At 30.3% G+C, this 18,781-nt stretch overlaps 2 protein-coding genes and 1 non-coding gene across 3 annotated transcripts in view; 1 reads left to right on the top strand and 2 right to left on the bottom strand.

Moving 5' to 3' along the window:
• LOC115881733 (probable cation-transporting ATPase 13A3) overlaps window positions 1–2,961 on the bottom strand; it is a 29,671-nt gene extending 26,710 nt beyond the window's left edge. The window contains exons 1-2 of the mRNA XM_030899352.1: window positions 2,061–2,961; window positions 1,232–1,709 (exon numbers count right to left, since the gene is read on the bottom strand). Coding sequence (XP_030755212.1) covers window positions 1,232–1,325 — 94 coding nt within the window. The 5' untranslated portion in view covers window positions 1,326–1,709; window positions 2,061–2,961. The remainder of the gene's footprint in view (window positions 1–1,231; window positions 1,710–2,060) is intronic.
• Window positions 2,962–6,490: 3,529 nt separating this feature from the next.
• On the bottom strand, window positions 6,491–8,390 carry LOC115881633. The gene has a single exon (XM_030899191.1). The coding sequence runs from the start codon at window positions 8,352–8,354 to the stop codon at window positions 6,906–6,908; it is 1,449 nt and encodes a 482-aa protein (XP_030755051.1). The 5' UTR covers window positions 8,355–8,390; the 3' UTR covers window positions 6,491–6,905.
• Window positions 8,391–18,215: 9,825 nt separating this feature from the next.
• Window positions 18,216–18,287, top strand: Trnaq-uug. Its single transcript has one exon. It is a non-coding gene; the product is annotated as a tRNA-Gln (tRNA).
• Window positions 18,288–18,781: the final 494 nt, after the last annotated feature.

Genomic DNA, 18,781 nt, shown 5'->3' with positions numbered 1-18,781 from the left:
TGTATATTACACTGTCGAATTTTTCGTCAAAGACCATTGTTATTATCAATGGTCGCGTTCATCAGGACGTAGCGCTACTGCAGCGATCACTAATTTTCTGCTGAACGCGCCGATTAGTTGTGAGCGCTCTGGGATCAGTCGCCATTTTTTCCATCAGATTTAAAATACGCTACGCTACCGATGCATGATGGATTAAACGTCACATACGCCAAATGTCACAAAATGCTTTGGAAAACGAAAACAAACCATTTTGTTTATTGTTCTCGGTTGACTAATCCCCTCGATTTGTGCCAAAAATGGGTGAAAACAATTTAATATGCATTACTTATGATTTTGATAATCAAATTTATGAGGTGTCGGGAATGGAACAAGGAAAGAGAGTTCCTCGTCTAAGGGATGCTAAAAAGCGCGTTCAGCAGGACAACCAATCGATGGCACATCGCTCACTGATCAACTTGTCCTGATGAACGTGACCAATGGTCTCAAATAACAATATAAAATTTCTTTGTCAAAAATCGTTTATAAAAGGACTTCAATGAAAAAATTACAATAATGTAGTATACAATATTTTATAAAATATGTAATTATAAAATATGGTATATTACACTGTCAAATTCTTTATCAAAGATCCTTTATAGATAATCTTTGACAATTTTATAGTCCAATAGCAGTCTAACACTGTCAAATTGTTCATCAAATATCTTTTATAAAAGATCTTTGACAAATTAATATTGTAATGTATAATAGGCCGCTATTACAATAAAAAATTTCTTTGTCAAAAAATTGTTTATAAAAGATGTGTGATGAAAAAATTACAATAATGTAGTATAAAATATTTCATAAAATATGTATGTGTAATATAAAATATTTTATAAAATATTGTATATTACACTGTCAAATTCTTTAACAAAGATCTTTTATAAATAATCTTTGACAAAGAAATTTAATAGTCCAATAGTAGGTAGCCTTATATTGTCAAATTGTTCATCAAATATCTTTTATAAGAAATCTTTGACAAATTAATATTGTAATATACAACATTTTATAAAATATTGTATATTACACTGTCAAATTTTTCATCAAAGACCATTGTTATTATCAATAGTCTCAACTCTCAATTACAAAGAGAGTATCTAAATATGTGTGGGAGACTATCATGAATAAGCTGAAACTGATGATTATGATGATAAAAAAATGGATTTATATTACTAAACATTATAACATAAATTACCTCCCAATAACTCCTCTATTTGTTCCATGGTCTTCATATTTCTGACTTCCCTTTGCCCAAACAACTTCATAAGAAAATTATCACTCCCCATCATAAAATTGTCTATTACTGCTGAGTGATTAGCTTTAAACACCAATTTAACATAGAATAAACACAAATAAATCTAAACAACTAACCCGACACCTTTTACTTTAATTTTGCGCTTATTTGTTTAGTTAATTAAAATTTTAATCGAAAAACAACTTTCCCATCTAAAAAAGTCAATTATTGTTCTTGTTGAAACGAGCTTTCACGCAAGTTCTAGCTAAAAGTCCTCCAATGTAACCAGCCCCCTTCTGAGAGACACCTCGTAGTGCTTAAGTTGGGACAGCCTGTGCTTATTCTTTTCGACGCACTCTTAACCACATCTTTTATGAACTAACTTCGATTTGAACATAAAAACATCAACGTGGATCAGGTTAAAACATGTATGGAAAACCTAAAAAGTTTGAGTGAATTTATACAAGGTATAACATATCAGTTCTCTAGCTCTGTATCAGTTTAATGGTTTGAGGTTGACTGAAAATCTCGGAGCAGAAACCTGGTACAGATAGAGTTTTTTTCATTACATGGGGTCACCATGTATGGTAAAAAGTAAATATACTTTAATAAATAGTAAAATATGTTATTGAACTATCCTGATATACAGATTCCAGCTAAATTTAGAGAGGTATATGTATGTATATCTTATGTAACAACATAATTTTTTATTAAAAATATATACTTTTATATTATAATTAAAGCAATTCTTTTCAAAAGAACATATGGTAATAGTTCTTTGTAAACTTACCATGAAAAAAATCATCAGATACATAGAAGACATCAAATAAATGTCAAATAACCATAATAAGATGCCTGGAAGAGCCTCTGTCAATCCCCAGGATCGTTCTTTGCTCTGTATGCGGCCTCAGTAGAAAAGAAGGAGCATTCGATCTGATGCATCTTATTTGCGGATATTTCGCAAATCCTATCCAAGTATTTTCCGCAAACAACCTTAATGTATCTATTAAAGTCACTAGAATACATAATAGATATAGACTTATAAAGACACATCAATTCAATAAAAATATTGAAGAGCTGAATTCTGTTTAGAATACTAATTATAGTGTTTTTCCCAAATGTTCGAATATTTGCACTTCTTTCTTAATTACTGGCTTAGTCACTTTATGATTTAATTATCACTACAAAGAACAAATATCCGTCACAAATTCCACGAATGTCTGATCGTTTTTAACCTCACTTTTTACTATTAAACGTATTTTATTACAATTTATAATTGAAAATTAAATTCAATTTCAGTCTTGGAGCTTCTAATCAACTGGTTTAATATTAAAAGTTTATAAATCTTCATTTTCGCTTTGATCTTAAAACAGGTCACGCAAAAAAACGATTTTTCGCAAATTTTCGCCACACCACTGGCCAAAAAGACGCCCAAAATTATGGAAATGTGATCCCTATTTTCTGAATATGGCACTTCCACACATTTGAGATTATCCAATCTTCCAGATATTAGACGATAACAGCTGGAAATTATTTTCAAGCACTTCACTAAACACTTCAGATAAAAAAATTAAATTAATCACGAGCAAACGGACAAAAAACCAGCGAAGAGCGAGTCAATTTTGGCAAAATCGACTTGCGAACATAGACGATTAGACATCAAATGACAGAGAGCAGGAATCATGCGAGAAGGAATGAATAGAAATTTGAATAATCCAGCCAAGGATCTTTCCTAGAATTCGCAAATGCGCAGAAGACACAGGTAAAAAAAATAAATGGGCCTCTTTAATAAAATAAATTTGGAAAAGATTCAAATAATTTGTTAGCCTCAATATTTAGCTAATTTGGATTTGGATGTTAATGGGTTAATGCTATAGATATTAAGTTCCAATATATTGGGTTGCATAAGCGTATCAATGAATCAGGTTTAAAAACATATTCTTGTTTGAACCAGATTGTACTGTTTTCAATTAAATAATTAGAAATACAATACTGTACAACCTGTTCCACTGTAATTAGTTTTATGGAATTGCAAAACAAAACTAGCTTACCTGTAGCATAAGCCATAATGTTTTGCTAAGAAAACTATACAACTAAATGTTTTCATATATGCATCAGAGTGCGTCTTCAGGATAGAAAGTTATTACAAAACAATCTTTGTCATTAAGTTTATAAATGCAACCTCAATTTGCTGCATTCATAGGTGTATAATAATGTTAAATTTATTATCTACATAAAAATACACATTTTCTAAAGATACTTTTTGGGAGAGCAATTTTTAAAAATTAATATCCTAATCATCTATAATCAAGGTTAATATCAATAATAGTCTTTCAAAGTAATATTAATACCCTTCAAAATACAACGATACAGAGATTATATGTATCTTTATAATATAATTTCCGGATAATGTTTTTTTTATTTGCCTGGAGACAGAGTGGTTGGTGGTAACTAACTTATGACAAAAATTTTGATTATTATTATAAATATAGAGATATATGGTATTATCTAATCTAAATTACCCATATGCTAATTTTCAAAAATTCGAAGAATGATTTTGTTGTTAAAGCAATAAAAAGGTATACTTGTGTATTCTGTGCATAATCCTGTGGTTTTTACATATTAAATATGTAGATTTTAGCCTTTAATACTTCTAAATTTAAATAAAATTCTGCGAAATATTTGTAATATCATTTTTCGGGTGATGGTATTAAAAGAGCGCTATTTTTCTTTGTGGCATTTTTCTGCTATACAAGAAAATTACAGTACGTCTGTCCGTTCTGTAGCTCCGGGGTATCCGTGAGAGGGGAAACGATATTCTCTCCATGTTTTTTTCGTAAAAAATTCGACGACGCGTCCCATCAATAAAAATTCGACAAATTTGCAAGTAGCCAATAAAATGAGTTGGCGGAGCGATTTGCGGTGACGTACTCGTCAAGTCGACGTATAAAATATATTGTTGTTTATTTAAATGTTTTTTGTCCGCATACCTCTCATAGACACAGATCCAGCAGACGTACTGTATATACCTTTGAATAAGAAGACTAAGGAAGGAGCATATCAAAAATCTTAGGTACACCGCGATGGGGCTCAAATATGGCCGACTTAAATTCCGGTTTATCAGTGCCGTTCTAATTTTATTTAAAAAATGTAAAACTATGATGTAGGGTAGACGTGGGGTAGACTCTTTGAATAAGAAGACTAAGGAAGGAGCATATCAAAAATCTTAGGTACACCGCGATGGGCCTCAAATATGGCCGACTTAAATTCCGGTTTATCAGTGTCGTTCTAATTTTATTTAAAAAATATAAAACTATGATGTAGGGTAGACGTGGGATAGACTCAATAATTTTTTGTTTTATTTTACGTTGTGAATAAATGTTGGTAGTTATTAAAATTGTTATAAAAATATATAATTCTAATAAAAATAGATATAAGTTATAATAAGTATTTATTAACACAAACATCCGATACGCTACTGAAGCAGGTAAGTCAAATTAACGTATCTAAATTCTTTGACATCTAATCTTTGACAAGTAATAAATAAAAGCTAAAATGCAAGAAAAATATATAATTTAGTTAATTTAAGTGAATTTCATAAATGATCGGTTTACTACACGTATGTATATTATATAGTCACTTACTAGCGAAAAGTTGTTCCATTATTTCACTCAATTTTACCGAGATCTACCGCACGCTACACAACCAACTATTTTAGAGTCTTTTTCGATAAATCGCGATAGTGTCACTGTTAATTTAAGTTCTGCCACAATTTCCATCTAGATTTACTACCTTTTATACAACTATCAGTAGTAGAATAAATAATAAATAACATAAAATAAGCTCCGTAAAGACTGACAAATCCACAAAATTTCAAATCAAATTCAAATGTGTCAAATGAATCGTCAAACAGAACTGTCAAGGATCCCCACCCTAGAGAGCTTTTATGGTGGCTTTTCCGCCCACCATGCATAAATACATGGATAGCATTATGCTCCTTCCTTAGTCTTCTTATTCAAAGGGTAGACTCAATAATTTGTTTTATAATTGTTTATTTTACGTTGTGAATAAATGTTGGTAGTTATTAAAACTGTTATAAAAATATATAATTCTAATAAAAATAGATAAGTTATAATAAGTATTTATTAACACAAACATCCGATACGCTACTGAAGCAGGTAAGTCAAATTAACGTATCTAAATTCTTTGACATCTAATCTTTGACAAGTAATAAATAAAAGCTAAAATGCAAGAAAAATATATAATTTAGTTAATTTAAGTGAATTTCATAAATGATCGGTTTACTACACGTATGTATATTATATAGTCACTTACTAGCGAAAAGTTTTTCCATTATTTCACTCAATTTTTGCCGAGATCTACCGCACGCTACAAAACCAACTATTTTAGAGTCTTTTTCGATAAATCGCGATAGTGTCACTGTTAATTTAAGTTCTGTCACAATTTCCATCTAGATTTACTACCTTTATACAACTATCAGTAGTAGAATAAATAATAAATAACATAAAATAAGCTCCGTAAAGACTGACAAGTCCACAAAATTTCAAATCAAATTCATATGTGTCAAATGAATCGTCAAACAGAACTGTCAAGGATCCCCACCCTAGAGTGCTTTTTCCGCCCACCATGCATGAATACATGGATAACATTATGCTCCTTCCTTAGTCTTCTTATTCAAAGGATATACCTATAATTTATTTTGGAAATTTATACCTACCACACATAATATAAAACCACACTTAAGACAAAAATAACATAAAATGAAGTTTATTATTTCATTTTATTTACTATTGTGGAAATAACCCGATATAATTAATTGATAAATAATTACAAAAACAAGTTAATGAATTGCACCAAAAAAAATTAATTAAAAAGAAATTTTATATAACATTTATGTTTGGCATTTACAGTACGTCTGCTGGATATGTGTCTATGAAAAGAATGCGGACAAAAAACATTTAAATAAACAGCAATATATTTTATACGTCGACTTGACGAGTACGTCACCGCAAATCGCTCCGCCCACTGATTTTATTGGCTACTTGCAAATTTGTCGAATTTTTATTGATGGGACGCGTCGTCTAATTTTATACAAAAAACATCGAGAGAATATCGTTTCCCCTCTCACGGATACCCCGTAGCTACAGAACGGACAGACGTACTGTATATTTATAGTAGCATCTTCAAGAAAACTCAATACCTATATTATAGTTTATTTGAAATATCTATAATTAGATAAAAATATCATTCACTATCAGTCTTATCAGTAGATAATGATTTTTACGTAAATTTTAAACAATTTATTAATGCATTATGTGGTATTAAGAATAGTCTTTAATTTAATAATGGCCTTTAAACAATTAATAGGTACAGTTTATCCAAAGAATCAGGGAAAATGTCGACAAACGACATCCACAAAAGTGACAAAGTATAACTTGTAAATTAATATGACAGACAACGGTTATTGTCAAATATCCTCGGCATTGGCATTGGCTGAACATAATTTATTTACATAATTGGTTTAACTATATAGACAAAATATATAATTTTCATTAATATGCTAGAATAAATACTAATAAACATAATTAAAATCAAAATGATAACAGTTTGAGGGTTAGAGTTTATTAAATTTCTTAATCCTATTTTCAGTGACGACTGAGTATTTAAATTCATTAATATCTTCTTGTTTATCCCCTGTAACAGCTCTTATTACTAAATTCAATAACTTATTATCACTTCCTTCACTAGCAGAAACTTCATAATCCTTAATATCATACAAAGTCGTTTGTAATTCCTCTTCCAACAACTTATAACAATCTTCGCGATACACCAAAGTTATCTCTACAACTTCAATCAATTCTTTTAGAGCTTCTGTCATCATAATTTTGAAAATTGGATCCATCCGCAAAATTTCTTTAATACACTCCGACTTATTTTCGTACAGATATGTGTTGTAAAGTTGCTCGTTCTTTTTGATTGCATCATAGAACCCCTTCTTCGCTCCAAAGTCTTGTAAATGAAGACAAGTCTTCAGTTTAATCGTTGGCATAAGAATATTGATGGTCTCGTGATATTCTGTAACAGGAAGAATGTCTTCGATTTGTAGATTTAATTTTGCCAGTTCTGACTTGAGGTTATCGTAATAATACTGGATTAAATAGGTATAGTAATGCTGACGAAATAAACTGGATGTGGTAAAAAATATGAATGTTAGGACATCGTACGCTGGAACATAATACTTACAGTATTCAAAATTGAGGAGGTTGCACTGTACTGGAGAGTTTCCTTCATATCTGAACAACATATCTCGAGTATGGAGATTACCATGGCACAGAACATTACGGTACTTTTTTTGAGGTTTTACTAGATCAATGCTTTTTATCACCAAATCATCGAGTTTTTTTCCTAAATCCTTATCGAAATGTTCAGATTCTCTTATTATTTCCAGTAATGACTTCAAACTCTTTACACTAGATTCCAATATTTTACCATCTTTAAGAAAAGGTTCTTCTAATATTAATTCTTCTGAATCAAGTGATTCTTTGGTACCTTTACAAATTTCCTGATGTGCTATAAATGCAGAGTGTAGTTTTGCTAAAGTTTGTAGTCCCAAACTGATATGGAACCTATCCAAAATATGGGGGTTCATTTTTTTAGCTACCACAAAAGAGTCTAATGATAAGTCTTCCAAAACTATGAAGTCGTTTGCTTTACCAAACATGTAGTGGGGAGCAATATCAAGTTCGTAATTTTTCAGCGAATTGATTATTTTTGGTAAAATGACTTCATAAAAACGTAATTCTCTTTCAAAGGCATGGATGGACTGGAGAAATAGTACTAAAGGTTTGTATTTCCAATGGTACTTCTTCAAGAAAACTCGTATTCGTGAAATGTTTTTCGATATTTTTACACTTATTTCCAACAGGGAGTCTCCTTTGAAGTAGTCCCGTTCGTTGTCGATAAACGGTTTAATTTTAAACGTCACATACTCGAACTTGTCACTGTCCAGGTATTTCCGGACAATATTTTTACAATCTTCCGCGTTTATTATCGGTTGAGACATTGTATATAGTACTTATACGGAGCACTACCTGTGTTTAACTACTTTATCTGCAAACAATTTGATCTGATATCGTTAACTGATAAGGTGAAATAAATAAAATTATAAATACCTATCGAGTTTATAGCAGATAAGAGCAGACTTCCTGACAGAGAGAGCCAACGTTTCGAAAATGGACACTTGTATTATTGTACAAAGTAATTGTACGGTCGAAAAATAAAACGGCGTCCGGTTGGCTTTGGAAATGACGATCGATGACATTTCCCATATAAATTTTCATATAAAATGACAGCGACCTTCATTTCATAGCCAATTGGACGCCATTTTTTTCGGTCATACGGCACAACAAGGGTACAACGATACACGAGACAGTATAAAAAAGGTGAAAAATATATATTTTTTATTTATTTATTGATATATTTTTGCAACTACCAAAAGAAATTTAACAATGTTTTAGAATTATGTAAAGGAAACCAAAAATACAATAATATAAAATCAATTAAAAATAATATAGTCATCCCAATCCACTGTAGAAGTTGAAATATTTTCCTGAAAAATTCATCCCAGTGCATGTTTTAGGACTGCACCCAGTGCTAAAGTCTATGAATTTAGTTAAATATTTGACTTTTGAGTTAAAAATGACGCCCTAAAAGCACATATTCTACATTACTTACCCATGAGGGCCACCTTAAAATAAATTCCTGTATCCGCCCCTGATTGCACTTAAAAAAAAGTTTTTTTATAGGAATTACAGGATGTCTGAACACACTATTTCACCCCTCTGTATTTAAAATTATACAGGGTCCGTCAATAGTGCGTGGGGCATCTCTGCGTAGCTCCTAGAATAAAAAAAAATAAAACTTGGGATTTTTTTTGTTTAAGTGCCAACCTAAAGGATATATGTACTAGATGATGTATTTCAGGAAAATATTTTAACTTCTATAGGGTCACTCAAAAAAATAGTGTGAGTGCGGATCGGGATGATTTTTTTTTAATTTAAACACTCTGTATATTATTGCATTTTTGGTTTCCTTTCAGATCATTTTACATAATCCTAAGATAAAGAGTAAATAAATATATGATAGGTATATAGAGTGGTATACATATATACAGGGTGGCGCACCTCATTCGCCTCGGTTGATTATACGAAAACGAAAAGATGTAGAAACAAAATGTTTTATGAGAATATGTGGGGACGCAATATGCACAATTTAAAATTATTTTAAAATATACAGGGTGTTTCAGAACTAAGATCCATATCAAAGTTATATTTTTTCTTATGGATTCTTGGGCCCAAAAAAATGCATTTATTATAAGGGTTAAATATCTTTAAAATCTTTGGCTTTTGAGATATTTAAAGATATTCAAATATGCATGCTACAATAGAATAGATTATTAACACCCTGTACAGGGTGGGTCTCAAATTCGACGCTTTTAAATGGAAACACCCTGTTCTATAGGAGATAGACAAAAACTAATATCGGTGTCTGGGGCTCAATTATTGTCAAAAACATGATGGTGAAAACCGCATATCGATATCTGTTACCGTTTCGGAGTCACGGGGTGTTTTTCAAAAATATGCATTTTTAACAAATTGCTGTAACTTTTTTGCTATGGAAAATTTTGTATTTTTATGGAAACATTTCCAAAGCACCTTTTTACGTAGAATTTAATGGTTTAAGTATAATTTTTTTAAAATTAATAGTTTAAGAATTATCACGAGAAAATTTGATTTTTTATATGGGACACCCTGTATATTTTTAATTTGTTGAAAATAATTTAAAATTACCTTTCCAAAAATATAACACACTTGATATTTTGCTCGATTCGTGTTCGAGATATAGAGTATATAAAAATTCGCCCGCTTTAAATAAGTAGGCTTTGAACGGCACCGGCTGTAATGCAAAAAAAATCTAGCTGTGAGCATCAATTAAAACGAAAATAATATTTGCTATGAGAGATGCAGAATTTTATAACAATTTAAATATATTGTCACACCCCATTTTGTGGGTTATGACTAGGGGCATAGCAAATAATAAATACTTCAATTCAACTTAATAATCAATTTAATTAATCTACGAATAATACAATAATTATAAAACTAAATGTGTACTTACATATTATATTTATGGACGAACATCATCACTGGCTCGAGGGTAGTGTCAGGGTAGTGTAACGCCAATGCCGGAATCTCGACCGCGACCTTATCGAACATCAATTCTCGACTATCGACTGTTCCCCCAACAGGTGACATTTTTGTATTTATTGGTTCGTTACGTCGAATCATCGAATCAGCATTATTGGTCTATCGGTGCGATGACCGGTGCGATGACCGCGTTAGTGCTGATTTGATGATTTTATAAATTTGTAATATTGAAAGGAAATATTTTCGCAATTGCCAATTATGCTTATAACTTTGATTTTTAAAACTTTACTTTTGTTGCGTAAATGCTAATGAACTTTATTTATCTTATATTTCCTTTCAATCGAATTATTAATTTACGAAATATATTAATATTAAATATGTTACTTTATATATCGAATAATTCATCCTTGACACTTCCCCCGCACCTCTAAAGCTGGACCCCAGCGATAATTCAAGATTTATGAAATTATACTTTTTAACAATAATTATTATACATTGCAATAAATTGTGCTTAACGTTTCATAATAAAAAAATGTTTTAAGTATACAATATTAAAAAAAATAAAAAAATGTTTTTAAATAAATTACTAACTAAAAAAAATATAAAAAAAGCTCTATAAGTTTAAGGATGGCGATTAGCCGTTTACATATAGACAAAAAAAAATGTCTTTTAATACTGGCACTAACGTGAACTGCACAATACCTATATAGTTTTTAAGTTTCAATACTTTGCACTGACTTCGTTCATAAAACACTCACCCACAAATCTCGTCGGCTGCTCACGGAGGCTGAAAATTGAAGTTTTGATTGTAGTATCCACCTTCACATCCTAAACCCAACGAATGCACACATGCCTCCCGTTCCCTGCACTTTGAAAAGCTCTTTGTTTTGGTAAGCTGTTTCTCAATACTTGCGTCCTTAGGGAGTTGTTTCTTGATATCGGTGTAGGCTGACAATGGAAACAAAACTCCAGTATGATTTTGTTTGTCATCTGGATTGGCGTCGAATTCATCTTTCGAAGAAGAGACCAGTTTTTAGACAAGACAATAACTCTTCCTGTAGCTGCTTATATCGCCAGACCAAATTTGACAGCATGTTCTGAACCCATTTTTGAATTGGACTACTTGCTTCGGACTGCATTACCATGGTGTACTGGTCACAAAGCTTCATAAACAAGGGTAGGCAGTTTGCATCGTATAGGCATGATGGTGTGGTACTACATTCTTCTTTCTCCTTCAGGGTTGAGTTCATACGTCAATTCTTCTCAGTGGTGTTCCTTGACTTGTTGCTTGGTATTGGCAGTTTTGACCAGTAATTACATGAAAAAAGAGAACAAAGAGTAAATATGTGCTCTTACTTACAGCTTATTGTATTAAATTATTATGTCGTATAAACTAGTTCTTAAAGTACTTAATCCTATTTTAAGTTTGTTTGTTTAATTTTATTTTTAATATAGTTCAGAATATCATTTTCTTTTTTTTTTTTTTTTTTTTCTTGGCGAGAGAGAATAAGGGAATATAAAATGTTTTATATGATTGGGCGTAAAACAACAATAAACTTTTATTTTCGTTGTAAATTTGTAGGATTTATGAACACTCCTACCTAATTTGTATGCCCTCTATCTCCTACCTACATTTGGGTTTATAATAATTTACTTTATTTCTTTTATTTTTTATATTAAGCGCTAAATAATTAACTCTAGTGGTTCAATACTTTTCGTTTCAAATTGATATTTGTCCTAGAGTTTGCGCGCAGTTAGGTTAAATATCAATTTAAAACCTACACACTAGGGGAGCTCCAATAATACATGTCATTAATAAAGACATCATTAATATTTTATGTTAAGAAAAACATATCTTTTTTCCAATTATTTCAATATTCCATCTTGATTTTATTTTTGAAGAAGACTAACTTGGGCATACAGAGTTGCCTTTCCAATACACGTATACACAATACTTATTCTATTTGTATGCATTCAATAGTTGCATTTATTTTATCCCCAGGAGATAGAGATAGGAGGTTCTGATTATCATTTGGCTCTAGATTATAATGAAATGTTGATTTTCGCTAGATACGCAAGAGAGTTTAATATTTTTATTTTCATTGTTAAAATTACATCTATTTAAATTTTTTAAACGCCTATTATTTTGCCTTTTTAACTTTATAAAGTAATGCCAAATACAGTAAATAACTAAACATAAAAAGAAAACAATGAAAAAAGTGCAAACTAGCCCAAAAGGTATGTCATGAGACGTGTCGTGATCAAGTTTCGCACCTTGACCGTGAACCATTTGAATTACCTATACTAGTTTCATTTACTAAATTATTTTTTTTTTGCTAAAAATTGTCGTATAACGATTTTGAGTAAATACATTTACTTAAAGACTGAGATTATACCTATTATAAATACGTTTGAAATTACGATTTTTTTTTTTTTATACTTCTGTCACATAAAATTACTGTGTCAGCTAATGGTATATATAGAAATTAGAAATATATCACTCGATTTTACCTATTTTATATATTGAATTAAGAAATCTAAAAAAAATTTTGTGTATGTTCAGACTTTTGACTAGATAATTAGAACGAAAATGTAAACTTAAATTCTACTTTTATCGGTTTTCCTTTTTCGGGTACCTATTCTTCGCATTTTACATTTAATTTTGACTGTAAAATTTGACTATCTACAGCAATTCCAGGGAGGGTGGCTAGGGTGGATAATAATATCCTTTGCCATCATGACGTTTCGCTTCCTAGATATTATCTTTGTCCTATGTCTTCTTCTCGATGTATGCTCTTTCCATGGCATTGTATTATCTGTTTCAGGTTTATATTCTAAAACCTTTCGCTTTCTTGTAAATGGTAGTTCTTCATTTATGTTTTCTGACTCAATTATCGATTGAGGTTCAGGAAACTGTCTTTTTCTTCTTCTTCCAGGAATATTGTCAGAGGAAATAAATCTATTTTTTGCCTTATCTCTACTTAATATAGGCAAACTTGAGGAATTGCATTCTACTTCTAAGAGCTCATTCTGAATATTTTCTATTTTCGTACATTCTATTTTGCTAGGGAGGGTATTATCCCCATCCTCTACCTGCAAATATTCTCCAGCAACAGGGAGGGTATTATAGTCTTCCTCTGCCTGTGCATATTTCAACGCTACAGGGAGGGTATTATCATCTTCCTCTGCCTGCGCATTTTCTAAAGTGAGGAAATCCAACGTTTCCTCTTTATAGTCATTTACAAAATCATCCTCTTTTTTAAAAATATCCTCTTTTGACATCATTAAAATATTTTCCTCCTGGTTACTATACATTTCGTATGGGAGAGTATCCTGATTATCACAACATATATTATTTGACGACCTAGTTGATTGTGAAAAATTACTGTACTTAGATTGACCTGCATTGTTTATTCTATCTGAACCATAATTATTATTATTATTTATAAAACTAGTTCTGCCCTTTAAGTTCGAATCTAAATGATTAGTAAAATATTCATATTGAAAATCATCGCGCCTCTGACTGATATTTGAATTTACTTGCTGTGATTGTCTTTTATTTATATTAGAATTTTGAGAATGATAAGAATTTCTGGAATATGCTGATGTTTTGGATTCTAATAATATATCTTTTAAATCGCTTATTTTATAGATTATATTTTTCAAACTCTGGAAATTCATATTTTCGGTAAGCAGTAAATAATAATGGTAATTATACGATTCATGTAAACCATATTCGAATTGATCTTTAAAGATTTCAAAATTTACTTTACCATATATTTCATATGCAATTGATAGTAAATCGTAATAATAAGATTTTATATCTTCATTTTTTCCCTGTTTCCGTGTACGGAATTTAGATTTTAGTTTGCGTAGTGATATTTCACTTCCAAACTCTAAAATAAAATCTTTTTTGATATCGCTCCAGACTTTATTAAAATTATTTTTGTCATTAACATATTCCTTATACCAATAAAAAGCAGCGTTTTCTAAGTAGCATTCTAAATATTTTATCTTAAAAGCATAATTCCAGCCATTCTTACTAGTTATTTTATCATATTCTCGAATAAAAGAAATTGGGCAGTCGATTGTAGGGTCAAAAGTAGGTGGCGGTATAAATTCCGGTAGAACAGGTGCTTTTACAAAAGACATAAATATATTTAAAAAAAATCAATTTAAATAATAATAAAATAAATAAATTCTAAACTATCATTAAAATAATTATCGCTCAGTATATCATGTAATGAAATACATTTTTTAACACACACAGACATATACTTTTTATGCAGTTCCAACTAAGTCAGCAGTATTTGTAACACGAATTAAATAAATATGGTCGCCTCCTTCAGCACTCATATTTCAAAATATTCCTAACAAGAATAATATTTTCTAGGTCAGTGTCATCCTTGATAATGATATTCAACCAACAGGTTAAATTGTACAGTTTAAAAATAACTGAAATAATAAAATTCTCATTAAAAAATTATGTTTATCATTATATATTTATCATAGCAACACTAAAAATAATTTAAAATATATATCATCAATATACTGGATGTCGTTTTATGTTTCGTATAGAATAAAAATAAATAAATTATTCTCAATAATAAAAATTCTCAACCTTCACAAAAATTATTACCATATGCAGTGATTATTACCATATGCAGTAAAGAAAAATTAAACAATAAGGATTCGACAGCATTTTCTATCTAAATAGTGTAAAAAATACTGGACATTTAATAAAAAAAATGTTCCTACGCATTGAATTTATAAATGGTAAAAAATAAGTAAAACAAAACTAATATAAGAGATTCCTAAGTCTTAATATAAATTTTGCCATCTCCAATTATTATTAATACAATAAATTAAAATAAATAAAATAGTCCGTCCTACCAAATAATCAAGCATTTTAATATATAATTATTTAAGTCAGTAAATGTAAAATAAAAGTGCGAGCTTCTTTGTTGCTATCGAAGTATTAAAAAATTATTCATTTCGTATATGTTTTAGTATTATCCACCACATATGGATGTGTAAGAAATTGTTACTTAATAAAAACCGGCGGCGGCGCCTCCACCACATATGTCACACCCCATTTTGTGGGTTATGACTAGGGGCATAGCAAATAATAAATACTTCAATTCAACTTAATAATCAATTTAATTAATCTACGAATAATACAATAATTATAAAACTAAATGTGTACTTACATATTATATTTATGAACGAACATCATCACTGGCTCGAGGGTAGTGTCAGGGTAGTGTAACGCCAATGCCGGAATCTCGACCGCGACCTTATCGAACTTACTATCGACTATCGACTGTCGACTGTCCCCCCAACAGGTGACATTTTTGTATTTATTGGTTCGTTACGTCGAATCATCGAATCAGCATTATTGGTCTATCGGTGCGATGACCGGTGCGATGACCGCGTTAGTGCTGATTTGATGATTTTACAAATTCGTAGTATTGAAAGGAAATATTTTCGCAATTGCCAATTATGCTTATAACTTTGATTTTTAAAACTTTACTTTTGTTGCGTAAATGCCAATGAACTTTAATTATTTTATACTTCCTTTCAATCGAATTATTAATTTACGAAATATATTAATATTAAATATGTTATTTTATATATCGAATAATTCCATCCTTGACAATATATTTAACCAACATCAACACATTTAAACTATTTCTAATAACAATAAAAATAAACCAAGACATGAGATTTTGCTACAGGTGTTTGCTACGACATATCGACCGTCTTCTGTTATGGACAGACGGGGCAGTTTTTGAACATTTTTCGCGGAATTTATCAGTGGGGGTGAAAGGTACCCTCTCATAACTGCTAAGTATTTCTAATTCTTGTCTAGATTATACGGAAGAATAAGGAACCTTTATTCTTCCGCAAATATATCCATAGGATTATATCCATGGGCACTAAGTCAGGCGGCCTCGACGGCCAACGACTGGGATCTTGGTTAGCTATTAATTATTCTTGAACTTGGCTGCAAAAATTTGCTGATAACTTCAGCGTTCAGAGACGGTGCGTGGTCTTACTGGAAAAATATGTTTTCGAGTTCCATTAGGAGCAGATAATCAATAAGGGATCCAAAGCCTACTAGTTAAAAGTGACAAACTTTTAAAAATTCTATATTTCGAAGGGGATTATAACAAAATATCAAGTGTGCTATATTGTTGGAAAGATAATTTTAAATTCTTTTCAGTTAATTAAAAATATAGAGGGTGTTCCAAATAAAAAATCAATTTTTCTGTTGATAACTCTTAAATTATTAATTTTAAAAAAATTATACTTAAACCATTAAATTCTACGTAAAAAGGTGCTTTGGAAATGTTTTCATAAAAATACAAAATTTTCCATAGCAAAAAGTTACAGCGATTTGTTAAAAATGTACATTTTTGAAAAACACCCCGTAACTCCGAAACGGTAACAGATATTGATGTGCGGTTTTCACCATCAGGTTTTTGATGAAAATTGAGCTCCAGACACCGATATTAGTCTTCGTCTATCTCTTATAGAAAAGGGTGTTTCCATTTAAAAGCGTCGAATTTGACCCACCCTGTACGACATTACTTTTCAGAATTATTTTTTCTGCTGAGTTTAAAGGTAGAGAAATAAACTTTACTGAAAAATGTTATTGCTTCCTTAAATTTATACAGGGGTACCAAAAATTGCTGATCTATTTTAAGGATTTATTTTATATAAAAACTTCGTTATTTCAAATGCAACACCCTGTATTTTTTTAATAAATCGAAGCAGATTCAAATGCTCTTTCAAACTATATTAGGGTTTCCTATACCTATCTAGCTCAGATTTTGAATAAAAAGCGATTTATAAATAAAATGGCAATCAAGATGGTTGGTGTTGCTATAGCAATTTTCTAGTGACAGTTAGTAACTATTTTCAAAATCGACTTTAACTTATGGACATTATTATTTATAATTTATAACAGGTTACTTAAATTTACTTACAATAGTTTATTAAGTAAGTATTTATTATTTTATCAAGAAAAATAAAGCAGTATCTGCTGGCGGAACGATGGATATGTTACTAAAAAAAGAGCTCGTTGTGTGGTTTATATTGTTTATAAAAAACCTATTAGGCAAAAACCTGTCTTTGGAAGCGAAGAAAATGAATTTACAATTTATCGTAATTGGCTCTCTATAGAAAATCCATATATCTATACAAGTCACCGTAAAATAAATCAAAGAACTACTTCTTCGTTTTTCTTGATAGAATAATATACATATTTAATCAATATTATTTATTAAACTATTATAGGGGTAAATTAAAAAAAAGTAAATTGGTATAAATTTAAATAAGTCCATATAAACTAATTTCAATTTTGAAAATTGCTTCTAACTGTCACTAGAAACTTGCCATGACGACACTATATAGTCTCTGACACTAGCCCTCTTGGTTGCCACTTTATTGCAAACTTCTTATTCAAAGATTGCAAATTTGCTCTTTATTCAAAATCTGAGCTAGATATTATAGGTATAGGAAACCCTAATATAGTTTGAAAGAGCATTTAAATCTGCTTCGATTTATAATATCGAATATATCCTCTTATTGATATTGAAACAAGATTATATTCAAAATTATTATGATGCTTTTCAATATAAAAATTCCAAATTTACCATTGGGATTTAAAACGAGGTTAATAGGTCTTGTACGTTTTAAATCTTCAGTCAAGAGGTTCCATGGTGTAATGGTTAGCACTCTGGACTTTGAATCCAGCGATCCGAGTTCAAATCTCGGTGGAACCTACACTTTTTTATTTTTATTTATTTACTTTATATTTGTTTTATAGCCGATTTACTGAAATATTGGTATTATAAATCACAAAAAATAAAATTAAAATCATTAAACAAAAAATCTCTAGTCAGTATAGAAGAAATAACGTAGCCAAAGAGTAAAAAGGTTTAATAATAACAAATCCATATATAAAGCTTTATTATTTTCAATTAAACATTACATAACAAACGTTGTACATTTAAAAAAGACAAATGATTAAAAATTACAAAAATAGTGTTGCACGTTTAAGGCTATATCTAATAAAAAAATATGTAAATTTTTATAGTGAAACTATAGTAATAAGAACAAAAAATTGACTTGACTATCGTGCTGTTCGTTGGTTGTAGTTTTCTTTGGCAACTTCGTATAAATTGGCAGCCATGGTACGACCAGTTTGCTGTACCATACCGTATAAAATACCGTTTTGATTCTCAAGTAAAATAAAGGGATGATCGAACTCTTTCAT

This window comes from Sitophilus oryzae, unplaced genomic scaffold (assembly GCF_002938485.1).
Source record: "Sitophilus oryzae breed Bouriz unplaced genomic scaffold, Soryzae_2.0 scaffold_172_pilon_pilon, whole genome shotgun sequence".
In the NCBI taxonomy this organism is placed as follows: domain Eukaryota; kingdom Metazoa; phylum Arthropoda; class Insecta; order Coleoptera; family Curculionidae; genus Sitophilus; species Sitophilus oryzae.
This window is presented reverse-complemented; position numbering and strand designations above follow the sequence as displayed.